At 46.9% G+C, this 13,737-nt stretch overlaps 1 protein-coding gene across 1 annotated transcript; it reads right to left on the bottom strand.

Moving 5' to 3' along the window:
- Positions 1-2,014: 2,014 nt before the first annotated feature.
- On the bottom strand, positions 2,015-4,726 carry ADRB1 (adrenoceptor beta 1). The gene has a single exon (XM_048312011.1). It carries the CDS (start codon positions 4,674-4,676, stop codon positions 3,393-3,395), a length of 1,284 nt encoding a protein of 427 aa, XP_048167968.1. The 5' UTR covers positions 4,677-4,726; the 3' UTR covers positions 2,015-3,392.
- Between the last annotated feature and the right edge of the window lie 9,011 nt (positions 4,727-13,737).

A 13,737-nucleotide genomic window follows, 5' to 3' on the forward strand; every position in this document is an offset into this window, starting at 1 on the left:
TGCCATATGTCCTGCTCTGTCCTCGCTGTTACTGTGCCACCGCCTTTTCCATGCCGTGCAAGATGGACTGGCATCTCCTGTGCAGGCTGCCAGTGGGATTACTTCAGCTGTCTACGAAGGGACTCAACGTGTCAGCCTCCAGACTCTTCCAGCAAGTCCTCAACTGGCAAAAATTCAACAGCAGACAAATCCTGACCGCTTTGCTGACACAGCTGGCCCTTCTGAGTTTAGCCCAGTGGGCTAAACTCATCCTACCTCAGTGCCATTACACTTGTCCAGGAGATGCATCACCCAGCACAGTTCTTCAGCAGGGCAAGCAGAGCAAGTTCTGGGCATACATTTCCCACCTAAGTTGGAGCCTGTTGAGGCAAAATTGTCACCACTTTTTAAAGTCTAAAGACAGGAGTGTTTGGATAGTTAAAATTGAATATGTGAACTGATTTATGAGAGGAAGAGCCAAGTCCATTAGGTTGTCCTGCTCCATGCAGTAGTCACTGTGCTTCCCCAGGATCCAGCACCCCGCTGAGGATGAGGGTTTGACAGTCACTTCAGTTCCCAGCCAGCTGCTGGGATCCTGTCCTGCTCTACCCAGCATGACCTGGCCCTGCCCTGGCTCTGTGATCCCGACGTTCACAAGGAGAGCAAGGCAACACTGTCTCCCCATCCCATCTCATCCCATCCCATCCCATCCCATCCCATCCCATCCCATCCCATCCCATCCCATCCCATCCCATCCCATCCCATCCCTGATATGCACAGCCAACATCTTGCTGCAGTTGCAGTCATCAGACATCACCATGCAGTGCACCTTTTTGGTCCTGTTGTGTTTGCTGTAATCAAAGATAAAACCAGATGGTTTTTTTTTTTAATTCATTTGGTGGCAGTGGCAGAGCCCACTTCACTTAGCTCCTGATCTAACATCACCCAGCATTTTAAGGAGCCCATTTCACTGTCATCAAGGAAGACACTGTTAACTGCAGCTCACCTCAAACTCCAGTAACATCAATGGAAAAATATTATTTACTTCCCAGGTCCCTTTAGTTTGTCTTTGCATAAAAAGAGCAACTTTTTTTTCTCCCCTGAAAATACAACATTAGAAATTGCAAAGGACAAATTCCTCAACTTTGAAAACAAAGAAAAACGAACAACTGTTTTCCAAAACAAACCGTGAGCCACCACCCTGAAGAACTAGCTTTGGGAAGTGCTCTTCCTGGGAGCTGATATTTAATCAAACTATACTCCTGAGTTTAATAAAGCTAAAAATGACTTCACTTTTATTCTGCACTGTCTCTTTGTTGCTCTGTCTGCCATGTATTCATTTCAGTAATGAAAAACTTTATGAAATCACAAGGATGGAGCACACCTTCATAAAGCCATAAAGGAAGACAATCAAACCAGGGACACAAAGCTGCAGCACTTCTGTTCACTGTAACTTCTTACTTAGAACAATTAAAAATGTAACATTCAGTTATCATTACCTCCTTGGGGAGGATCAGCTGTCAGCATGAGGTGGACTTACTTCTGGGGTGGCATGTAATGCTTACAGAGATTTCTTTCTACTCAAGACCATTTTAAGCTTTCAAATTAAATGCCCTCTGTAATCTTAAATATTCTGGGCTCCTGACTCCCAGCCATGTACTCCTACAAAAATAACAACAAAAGACCAAAAAAAAAAAAAAAAAAAAAAAAAAAGAGAGAGAGAAAAAACCCAGAAGAATATATTCCTGAAAGGAATAGTTCAAGAAAATGAGTATTCATTATCAGCGTGGAAACACCTTGTCTTTAGCCATTAATTTACCCATTAATTTTTTCTCGTTAATAAGGGAAGTTAGTGGACCTCAGTAGTGCAACAGGAACACAACCATACTGGGGTTCAAACAGGTTTTTTACAACACTGTGTCAGGAAAAGCCATTAGATCAAGTTGTATTGGCAATCTGAGCCATCTTTGGAGAAAAACAAATGCTGTTCTTCCCATTATAGGTAGGTATTGTTTCAAAACCTGTAGAGACACACTTGTGCTGCAATGGTATTTATTGCACATAGACCAATTACTTACACAGTAGTAAATTGCACCAAAGTATAAATATGTTATAAAACACACACAGAGAGGAAAATGGAAATTACACACAAGTGCTAAAATAACAGCAGATTCACGTGGGCATTTGGAAATAAAAATAAAAATAATAAAGTCTCTTAAGATATTTTAATTTATAATATGGATATATTTACAGTACCTTCAAAAAATAATATTAAAAAAGTCACTCTCTCAATAAAACTATAGCAGATCAGACAAAACCAGAAATCAGGTTCAGGGTCGGTGTTACTCAAACCTCCTCTTCCTTTTCAATCTGCATGTGTGTATGCTTGTGCAAGTAATATCTTCAAATAACTTTACAACTCTTTAACACTGTGCAAAAAACGACTTAGTCGCCATTTTTAAAAAAATGTGCAGTAAATTTTTGTTGCCAGGATTCTCCCCCCTCCCCCCGTTCATCTGTAATTACAATGAACAAGCTGCAGAAGGTTCCTCGCCCCCCCTCCCCGGCCCTGGTCATAAAACCCTATTAGTGGTACGTAAATATGCTGTTTAATATAAACATGGTCCGTTCATTCCCCTGTACAATATGCACAGTTTGAGGTAGAAGTTTCTCAGCCTGACTGCTATTGTCTGGCCGAAGGAGATAAGCACAGTAACTCACTGCTTGCTGATGCAGAGGGAATAAACACAAGAGTGTGGGTTGGGTTGTTTTACCCCCTTTCGAAATATACCAGTGCTCCTTATTACTCATTATTTTCTCTCTCGCTACTCTGCAGACGAGGAGAGCACGGCTACTCCGAGCTTAAAACTCATCTTGCCAGCAGGTCTCCGTCTTGCCGGCCGCGCTCTGTGCCCGGAGCACCTGCAGCACCGACCCCGCGCCTCCCAAAATCCCGGTGCCCTGGGAGAGGGGATGAGCCCCGGGGCCAGGCAGGGGTGGCCGGACCCCAGCTGCAGCCGAACTCGGCCGCCAAGGGCCAGCACCACCCCCGGGTTCGGCCACCAGCACGGTCCTGGGACAGTCACCCGAGCGCAGGCGCTGCCGCCACAGTCCCCGCCGACAGCGCGGCTCCTAAGGACAAGGTGGCTGTCTCTGGGATGGGCTGTTTATTTCCTTTGTTCTCCGGTCAGTGGGTTTCCTGTTTTCTGTAGTTTCGGATGAGGTATGTTGCACACCAGTTCACCTGCTTTTATTCCTAAGTAAACACCCGCACTCCCCCTGCCAAGGCGGGCATCGTTTCGCTTGGCAATAGCATTACCATCAGGCGGCTGCCGGGGATTTCTCTGCTCCTGCGTGTCTCCCAGCCTGCCTTCCCCCCTGTCCCGGCTCCGACGCGGCCCCCCACGTCCCCCCTATACCTTGGACTCCGAGTCGGAGGCTTTGCTATGTCTCTCCTCCAGGCTGGACTCGCTGCCGCCCCGCGTGCCCCCGTTGCAGTCGGACCAGGTCCCGGCCAGGCTGCGCTCGGGGGAGCCCACGGTGCTGATGAAGCCCCCGGGCAGCCGGGCCAGCTCCCCGCCGCCGCCGTGCAGCCACCGGTCGGCTTTCCGGCGGCAGCAGAGCAGCCTCTTGAAGGCCTTACGAAAGTCGGGGCTGCGGCAGTAGATGATGGGGTTGAACGCGGAGTTGGCGTAGCCCAGCCAGTTGAAGAAAACGAAGAGCCAGTCCGGCACCAGGTCCCTGTTGAAGACGTTGACGATGTTCACCAGGAAGAAGGGGAGCCAGCAGAGGGTGAACACTCCCATGATGATGCCCAGAGTCTTGAGGGCCTTCTGCTCCTTCATGGCCATGATGCGGGAGGTCTTTCGCTTGCTGGCTCGGCCGTTGCCGAGGATGGGCTGGTGGTGAGGGTGAGCGGGCAGGGGCGTCTGCGGCTGCTCCTGGCTGCCGTAGAACCGGCCCTCGCACCTATCGATCTTCCTCATCTGCTCCTTGGCCTCTCTGTACACCCGGAGGTACACAAAGATCATGATGAGAAGGGGGATGTAGAAAGAAATGATAGACGAGGCGATGGCATAAGCCCTGTTGGTGACGAAGTCGCAGCAGCCCGGATCCTGGTAGCACTGCAGCGCCTGGGGGTCATCATCCCGCCACCAATGCATCATGATGGGCAAGAAGGAGACCAGGGCAGAGATAGCCCAGACGGTGCAGATGATGCCCTTGGCCCGACCCTTGGTCATGAGGCTCTGGTAGCGGAAAGGCGAGGTGATGGCCAGGTAGCGGTCGATGGCGATGACGCACAAGGTCTCGATGCTGGCCGTCACACAGAGCACGTCCAGGGAGGTCCAGCACTCGCAGAGGAAGGATCCCCAGAGCCAGGTGCCCCGCACCACCAGCGTGGCCCCGAAGGGCACCACCAGCAGCCCCATCACCAGGTCGGCGCAGGCCAGCGAGGTGATAAACAGGTTGGTGAGCGTCTGCAGCCGCTGCGTCCTCCCGATGGCCGCGATCACCAGCACGTTCCCGGCCACGATGAGCAGCACCACCAGGGCCATCAGCAGGCTCATGCCCACAGCCCACTGCTGCGACAGCAGCTCGGCGGCGGGCAGCTGCCTGCTCCCGGGCGGCACGGCCGTCACCCCGGCCACGGAGCGGTTCTGGGGGCCGCAGTCCGGAGGCAGCCACCCATCGCCCATGGCTGTGCGGGGCGCTCCGGCCGCCGCTCCGCACCGCGCCGCGGGCAGGAAGGCGGCGCCGCCGCCGCTGCCGCCGCCCCGGGGCTGCCGCATGGCCCCGCGCCGCGCCGGCGGACGGGCCCGCCCCGGTACCGCCCCGGTACCGCCCCGGCACCGCCCCGGCACCGCCCCGGCACCGCCCCGGCACCGCCCCGGCACCGCCCGCCGCCAATCGACACCGAGGGGGCGGGACTGGACCGCCCCGCCCGCCCCGCCCCGCCGGCGCACCGGCGGTATCGCTGCCCGCATGCCTGCCCCGACTCTTTCCCTATCCCTCCCCTGTCCCTGCCGGTACCCCGCTCGGACCCCCCCCGGACTCCCGGCTTTGCTCTGGCTACGCTCCGCCTGCCCCGCGGCTGCCGGACACAGAGCCCCCTTCCCGTACGGCAGCGCGGATGTCCCGGGCAAGGGGTGTCCGTGCCCGGCAGACGCAGGGCAGGCAGGGGTACGGGCAGGATGGGCTCCTGCCAGCTTCTGGAACAGAAGTTGCTTCTCTTTACCCCTGGAAAAGGCAAAGTTCCAGCGCTGTCACCATCATTCTCCTTTGGAAAGTAATTAAATCCCCTCTCATTGGAGGTCCCCGTCGGGGACAAGCCCCACGCTCGTAAGCCCCCTGCCTCCAGCGCCTCCTCTCCCAGCCTCGGCGGCCTCAGAGCCCCCCTGTAAAACCTTCTGGCTTAAGGGATGATGCTGCCAGCTCCGTGCAGGGACTGCAGCTGTAGCTTGTCCCCTGCACCTCTCTCTTGCCAACCCTCTTTCCCCCATCTCCTCCAGCCCTGCCAGACCAAGCCACTGAATGGTTGGGAGGTGGGAGCTCCAGCTCCCCTTTCTGACTTTTCTCTGCTGTATTGAACAGGTCTCTCTGGACTTTTAAAAATGCAGGCAGTAGCTTTTACGCAGTCTGGTCAAACCCACTAAATCTAGGGACTGCTCTAACTATTAATGCTGTGAGTACCGTTATTTGGTAACGAGCAGTAAAGTACGTGAAACATCAAGAGACTGCAACGCCCAGATAACAGACTGAGCAAATCTCTGTGCAGGTCCCATCTCCTTCTGTGAAACCTGCTGCTAGGAACTTGTTTGGTTAGATTTCCATTTACCTGCTTGTCCCTCTGTTCTGCTCTGAAGCTGTAAGACTGCATTTTACTCCTGTTTTAAACTTCTTAAAATAATGTGGAGCAACCACTGAGTAAATAAAAACAATGTCTCCTCTCTCCTGCCTTTTAAATCATTGGCATGCCTTTACAGCAGCACCAAATGTTCCCCACAGCACTCTGGGAGCAATTGGAAGGCACAGTTATTTTCTTCCCCCTATGTATTTATTCTTCTAAGACTGCTCTACTGTTCCAGCTGGCCCATAAAAATCCGTTCTAGGCTTAGGCTTGATTTACAAGGTCACAACCTGGGAAAAAATTATTTATTTATTTACACACTGTTTATTTAACCCTGACTAAAGGCCACACACCAGCATGGACCTGCTGCTTGGCAAACCATTCCCTCGTGTTCCCATGGACTTTGCTTTGCTGCTCGTCATCTGCTGGACCAAAGCATGACCGTGTTTAGTGGGAAAGGAAGGAGGCATGACATCTTCAAGAGCAGAGGGAATGAAAAGCAGAAGGATTGTTTCTAGGAGTATTTTTCCAGGTCTGGCATCTATAATCCTGATCTAAAAAAAAAATTATAATATGCAAACAGGTTTGTGGAGCTGTAGGATAGAAACAATTTTTTCTTTTCCACATTTAGCTGGAACACTTAAAGGAAGTACGAGCCCCATGGTGCATCATTGCACCAAAGCCTTCACAGCAGAGATGCTTGGATGAATTCTGTGAATGTGTACAGTCCATTTTAGCGAAAAATCAGCCAGAAAAATTCTGATAAAATCTTAAATATTTTTCCCAAGATGACACTGAAGCAATGTTGGGGATACCCTGCAGCTGTTTTACTTGCTATTCCTGGAGCACCATCCATCTGTCATCTGTCCAGACCCATTATTGCTGTAATATCTTTATACAGTTAATAAACACCGTAAACTAATAAAATACCAGCTCTTTGCCTATCAAGCTGTCCTATCAGATCTCCAGCAGGAGGTCTCTTCCCACTGTAAGAGAAGATAAGCTTAAAGGTTGCAGGAATAAAGGGAATTATTAGCAAGTATGCAATAAAGCAGAAGACACATAATTGTGTGTTGCTTCTCCATGTCTTTGTTGGTTTGCCACGCGTCAATCTGGAATGCCAGATCAGAGCTGGAACCAGAATGTCTTTGGGAAACAATGCATCTCCAAAGGAAAAAATAAGCAAGTTTACGAATTCTGTACAGAACATCCCTCTGGCCCTTGCAGCAAAGAGCAGCCAAATATTCACTGTAGGCTTAACCCCTTTCAGAGCATTACCTTTTGCATATCTCGTTTAACTCAAAATGTCCTTGGTTTTTCTTTGCATTTCAGAGAGGTCTTTAACATGATTTTAATACTGCCTTTTGTTTGCATATTATTTAAGGATGTTATGTTAGGTCAAGAGAAGAGCTTACAGCACTGACAAGGTTTGTTTCTACTTGCTCTCCAGATCATAGATTTTAATGAGCAACTAATTTACTTTTTCCTCTGGAAGTCTTTAAAAAAAACTGAAAAGAAAGCCCAAACTCTCAGTAGTTATTAGGAGACATCAGTCTTACATTGTATAGAGGATAACAGGTAGATCCAATGAGAATCAAAATGTATTGCATTTGAGGAACCCTGTTGGCATGAGCTGTGAAACCTCAGCATTTCAGGAACTGAAGTGGGCTACATGGGTATATTTTTAAGCCCAGTCTTTTGAGATGCTTTGCACAGCTTCCAACTTGTCTTCTTGCCTCTCCCTCTATCCAAAATAGGTTGCAGGATGAGGGTCCTGCTGAATGGGTTCTGTCCCTATAAGCACAGCGCTGCCCTGGAGAATGGCAGCAGCACCAGCAGTGGGGCAGGAGACTGGGAATGGTGCTGGACACTGGGACTAACCCCTTCCTTCATTGTAGCTGTAGCTTAGGGCAGTGGATTTGCTGTTGCCAGGTCTAACTTGTTGCTGTGGGCCATCCCTGAATCTTCAGGGCTGCTCTGAGCTCTGCATGCCTTGTGATGCCCCTTACGACCCAGAAGGATCTTGTCTTCCTTGCCCAGTCTTGGTCCAGTCATGCCTTCATGAATGAAATTCAGGGACCACCATCATTAACATAATGCCCTCCAAAAATATGAGCAATTTTTCTCTTAAGGCATAAATCAAAGCCCACTGAAAAGCCTGGAAATCCTCCCATTGACTTCAGTGAGCCTCATGTTGTCATTCCTTCTGCAGAGAAAAAGGACTACATGAAAGCAAATTAAAAATGCATTTGCTGTCCATTTTTCTTCCTGCTGTCTTCCTAAATCTCTTTGCAAACTTAGCATGCATCTGATAAATCATTTTGTGTTTGCTACCTGGACAGTTGACTAAAACCTGCAGGAAAGCAGGTGAGAAACAGTTCTGTGAGTCCTCATGTGAAGCGGTCAGGCTTCACCCTCTCTGTGCTGGCCCAGGAAGAAATCGTCACTTGTCTCTGTTCACACTGGGCATTTGTTATTAGAGAAATAGAGACATGATGGAACATTGCCACAAGATCCATGTCTCTTGTTTTTAAAATAAACATGTTGGCTTTGACTTGACGTTTATTTTCCATAAATGCCTCAGCTTCAATTCGGCATTTCAGCAACAGCGGGAGGCTGTTATCCTGTGACAACATGCAATTCCATTGACATTATCTCCTGAGCACATGTGGCAGTGCTCCAAATACCATATGTAGCTGATTTTAGTTAAACAGTATCACGAAAATATAATGCAAAGGTATCAAAGAACAGAAGTGGCCCTACTTTCCAGCCCTGTGCTGTGCATGTAACACCATCATTCCGTGGGGAATGCTGTGTACAAGTGTGAGCTACCTTAGGAAGCATACCCTGAGCTTGACTTTGGGGGTCCAAAGTAGTGAATGCTTGCTAATTCCTGTTCCCTCAAGGGCTGTGGCTGATGTGTTGATTAGCATGTACAGGACTGAGCACATCAACATTTTGAAAAGCTCCAAACCAATCTGAACACACATAAATAAATCCTGACACTCTGGAACACCCTGTCACAGCAACCCAGCCCTTGTTTCGAGTATTTTTGTCATCAGGAGACTGTCTTACAAGCATGCTGATTCATTAATTCCCTTCAAGTGATAAAAGAGATGACTATCTGTCGTTCTGTCTCTCTCACACACTGAGCACAACAGTGCTGAAGAACAGCCAAGTCAAGTTTCTTGTCTCCTGAAATCTGTGTTTCATTGTTGCTAAAAAGTCAAAATTCAGGAAAAGGCTGAGTTTGACCAACACCAACACATTCAATTCTCCCAGAATTGACTTTATTTGCACTCTATTATCTTTATTTGCAATCTATTATTAGATTATATAATCTACTATTAATAATGGACTATTATTAATCTGTAGCAATAATAATGTGCTCATTAATTCAAATTACAACCAAGCCTTTAATTGCTCAAGTAGCCAGCTGTCTCTGTCTGCATCCCCCTATACTTTCTTAACTTCCAGACTCCTTCACAGAGACACTGGCATTGTGAGAAAAGGCTGCCTCTTTTTTAAGCATCAGCAATTCCTGTGAGAGGGGTGGCAAAACATTTTTATAGCAGGCCAGAAAACCCTGCAGTGGCCAGAGCCTTTGTTTATACAGACAGATTGTGGTCAGAGATGAGAGCAGAGGAGTAATGACTGAGTCCTCTGAAATTTTACATTAGTCTATTCCTGCTTCAATGCATACTGGCTGCAAGAAGTTGCTTTATTTCTCCATCCTGAAGCTTACCCATCCGTAGGATGACAGTAGCATGCTTTGGGAAACTCCATCTCAGATTTTAACTGGAAAAAAACCCTGATGCTTTAAAAGCACATCTCGAGCTGTGGGCTTGATGAAAAAGCACAGCAGCAGTGTTTCAGTCCAGCAACATGCTGGGTGGCGAAATGTGGAATTCAGAGACCATTTCTTTCCCCTTCACATCACGGATAACTAGAGCACATAAACAAGTCCCTGGAATGTTCAAAAAGACTCATTCAGTATTTTCAGATGTGTGGGAAATCTGCATTTATGTTCTGAATGGCAAAAGACTGACTGGAGGAGCATGGCTGGTCGTCAGCTCCAGCTGGCTGTGGTGGTGGGTGATGGTCGCAACTGATTTAGGGGTCTGGTCAGCCCAGTGCTGTTGGCTGAATGTCTCCAGATGTAGTACTGAGGCCTTGGATTCTGCAGGGAAATGGGTTAGGTCTCCCACTGGGAGAAAATACATTCTGGATTTTTTTTAAGCCAGAGAAGTCAGTTGTGGTTCATGCTAACTTAGGGCAGTACCATGGGAAAGATCTCTGAAGAGCTAAGATTTTGTCGCAACATGTGAAGAAGTTAAATAGTTGTTCCTTTATTTTGTGGCATTAAGAGTTCCTTTAGGAGCTTTTGAAGGATTCTGAATTGCAAATTTTAATTTTGAAACCTATCTTTTTGGCAGTTTATAATATTCAGTGTCAGGCTTTTTCAGTGACTGCTTTTATTTGGTGCAAATAAATACAGGATTAACTGAAAGAGGAAGAGATAGCAGGATGCATCAGTGTTAGCTGGGGGTCTTGCAGAGCCATGTGAGGCTGCTATCAAGTAGCATATGAAAACACAGATGTTAACAATAATCTTAGAAAAATATATTACAACAACTTTAGTCTAATTATGTCTTGTTCTTTTTTCCCTAACCTAATGCTTTGTACCTCTCTGATAAATGTCTTTGATATCTGCTTCTGGATACTGCTGAAAAAGATTAAACCTCCTTAACCGCAATCTCAAATGTAGTCAATGCTTGTCACTGAGTGAAAACTGCTCAGGTTCAATCATCACAGAATAAATAGTTGACTTGCACCTAGCTCAGATGTGGGTGAGCCCGCAATGCACTGCCCTCACTGACTTGCAGACCATCTGAGCCTCAGGCAAGTGGGGAAGGAAAAGTGCTGGAATCTGTGGTACCTCCTCCTAAACACATTCCCAGTGTTTAAAACAATACTTACAGTAACACATCTGCCTCTAATGACCTTTTACTTATTACGAGACACCTCTGCTGACCATTTCTTGGTGGAACTGGTACTGCTTCTTTGGATTAAGATTTTTGTCACCTCTGTGTCTTTTGCTTTTCAGTAGCTGTGGACCAGGACATGCACCTTTTATATTTATTCAGTCTATCAAAAAATCATCCTAAGATAGTGATAAATTATGTCCCTTTTCACCTGTTTGCTTATCCATTTGTCATTACAAATTAAACTATGATATTCCAGCTCTGCAGGTAACATTTCTAGTGGCAAATTCCCTTTTAAGTACCACCTATTGGGAAATATCTCTTCAGTCTGCATTTGGCAACAGACACCTGGTATGGTAAGGCGAAGTGCTCAGCATTGCCATTTCCTAGAGGTAAAGTGGATAAATATGTGTTCTGTACTTCTGGAAATCTGGTCAGAATTTAAAGCTATGTATCTACATCTTTCAGTAAAATTATTATGGTTTTAGAATGTAGTTTTAACTAGGAAAAAAGAAGCTGAAGCGACTCTGAGTCTGATTTTGGTCTCAGTGTCTTTCTTTTCATCATGACTTGTCCCAGAGTATTTTTTGAGCTAAATGACTCTCCTGCATGTAGAGCCCCGTGTTGTGTGGGCATTGAAGTCTGACAATAGTCTGGGTAACAGACCATGATCTGGGTGTCAGTCCAGTGCTGGCAGCTCCAGCCAATCCCTTCACTGTTTCTGACACGCTGTGCTGGTGGTGCCAGGTCACCAAAGGCTTTAGCATGGACAGTGAAGCCACAGCACCAGCAACACTGGCAGAGTGCAGGCTCTGATCCAGCCTGGTAGTGCTGGGTCAGATTTGCAGGGATTTGGGGAAGACTGGAGGGGACTCAACCCCTTGCAGGGTGAGGCCATCAGTGAACTTCCCCCACACCCAACAAAGCCTTCCTGTCAGAATCCTCTCTAGTTTTGTTCAATGTCTGATGAAGCAAAGTTATTATTGAGTGTTATCTCAATTTTCATTGTAAGAGCCTAATTTTGAAGTCGGTTTAACCAGACCTCCCTTTCCCCCCTCCTCTTCAATCAGCAAGACATCTAGTAATATACAAATACCTCACTGTGGCTTCAAGCTAAATTCATTTATGACCAAGTAACATAAAGGACACTTGCAAGAAATTCTTGATACGCCTGCTTTTTATATACAATGTTTTTGGACAAAAAAGGAGATTAACCTTTTATTTTTTAAAGTTTTCTCTATTAGCTGTTATACTTAATGCATGTAACTCTCTCATTTCTGAGTAACAAAATCTTGTATCTGCCAACAAATTTGTAAAGCATTTGTAACAAAGCCATAATTGTATCTAATAAATACTCTCTTTGCTCTCACTGGGCTTTTGTGAGTCTGAATAGCTGTGAACCACTTTGCAGTCCTCATCTGAAAGGTCTCCTATAGACAGAATATTATGACTATTTTAAATAGAAGAACTGCTATTGAGGCACCCCTGTGTTCAAGCTGTTCTTGACAGTTACCACAGACTGCAGCCTTGCAATCTGAAACTGCTAAGCTTGTAGTTAGCTTGGCTATTGTCACTCAGCGAACACCTTGTTCCTCATGATTTATTTATACTTCTATTCTGCAAACTGTCCAAGAATGAGTTTGGTACTTTTTACTCCTTAATTATTCATAATTATTCAGGGAGATTGTTTATGCAAACACATTTCGGGCCACAGGCTCTCTATGAACTCTTTGCCTTCCTGATGTCTTTGCCTATTTGATGTTCCTCATGTGTTGTCCACAGACCTCATGGACCATTGCAAACCATACCATGTGGCATTGCTTTTGTTCCCCAAAGGATGGAGTCTCCAACCCAGGAGAGGCACATCTGGAAGGAACACAGGAGGGCTTCTGATGTGAACATGAGGGCATCTCACTGTTTCCCAGGTGTAGGCAGCTCTCATTCAACTGCTTCTGAAATCACGTATTTTTGGAGACTGGGTTGGGCAGCTGGCATTGCTGTCAACTTTTTACTTCAGTTGCTACTGGCTGTTGCCCTACAGTGGGGTTGGTAGTTTGGGTGAAGTGGGAGAATGACTGAATCTGACCTGTGGTACAGGAGTGCTCTTCTACAGACTTAATCACGCGCATTAGGTCAACATTAGGAGGGAATCAGTGGGTCAGACAGGATAAATGACTTTGCCCAGAAGGAACATTGCAAGGTTGGACTGTAACTGGCGACTTCAGCATCTCCGTTGGTGTTTGGCCTGTGGGATTGGTGCCTCTGATTGCAATGAACTTGTCTTTTCCACTTTATGCCCATTTCCTGCGCTTATTACTCTTGGCACCAGTTATCATACCATGAAAGGACATTCTTGTGGGAGCAGGACTAAGGGGGCAGGGCTGTTATTTCTCCCTCAGTGAAAAGGTCTGATAATCCTGACATGCTGTAAGGCCTCTGGGGAGTGGTGGCTGTGCTTGCATAATCACCATGAGCTACATGCAAGACATGAAGTAATCCCTCTACTCTATTGAAAATAGAGTAGCAAATAAACACCTGGTATGAGCCTACTGGCAATGCCTGTGTCCAGGTTTAGGTGCCAACTTTTAGAAGTATGTGAGCCTAGTGGCGTGATCCCAAAAGCAAGCAGTGAGAACAACCAGAGTCCTTGATACTGTAGCTAGAGTGGAAAGACTGAAAGAGCTGCGTTTGTTTACTCCAGAGACATCACTAAGGGGACACAATGACAGTGTAAAATGTTCCTGCAAAGAAGAGAGGAATAAACTGTTCTCTGCTGGATACAGGAGAAGAAGGAATGGACACACATTATAGCAAGAGCCATTTAGGCTGCAGCAGAGACAGCTGGACTCAAGTCTGGGATGGCTGGGAAGTAACTTTATGCAATTAAGTGAGGTCTCAGGTTAGAAGCATCACTGAATTTTAGAG

The sequence above is a fragment of the Corvus hawaiiensis genome, chromosome 8, assembly GCF_020740725.1.
Source record: "Corvus hawaiiensis isolate bCorHaw1 chromosome 8, bCorHaw1.pri.cur, whole genome shotgun sequence".
NCBI lineage: Eukaryota > Metazoa > Chordata > Aves > Passeriformes > Corvidae > Corvus > Corvus hawaiiensis.

Bases quoted from the DNA above. Each gene is read 5' to 3' on its own strand.
- ADRB1 (XM_048312011.1), bottom strand. From the start codon at position 4,676: ATGGGCGATGGGTGGCTGCCTCCGGACTGCGGCCCCCAGAACCGCTCC.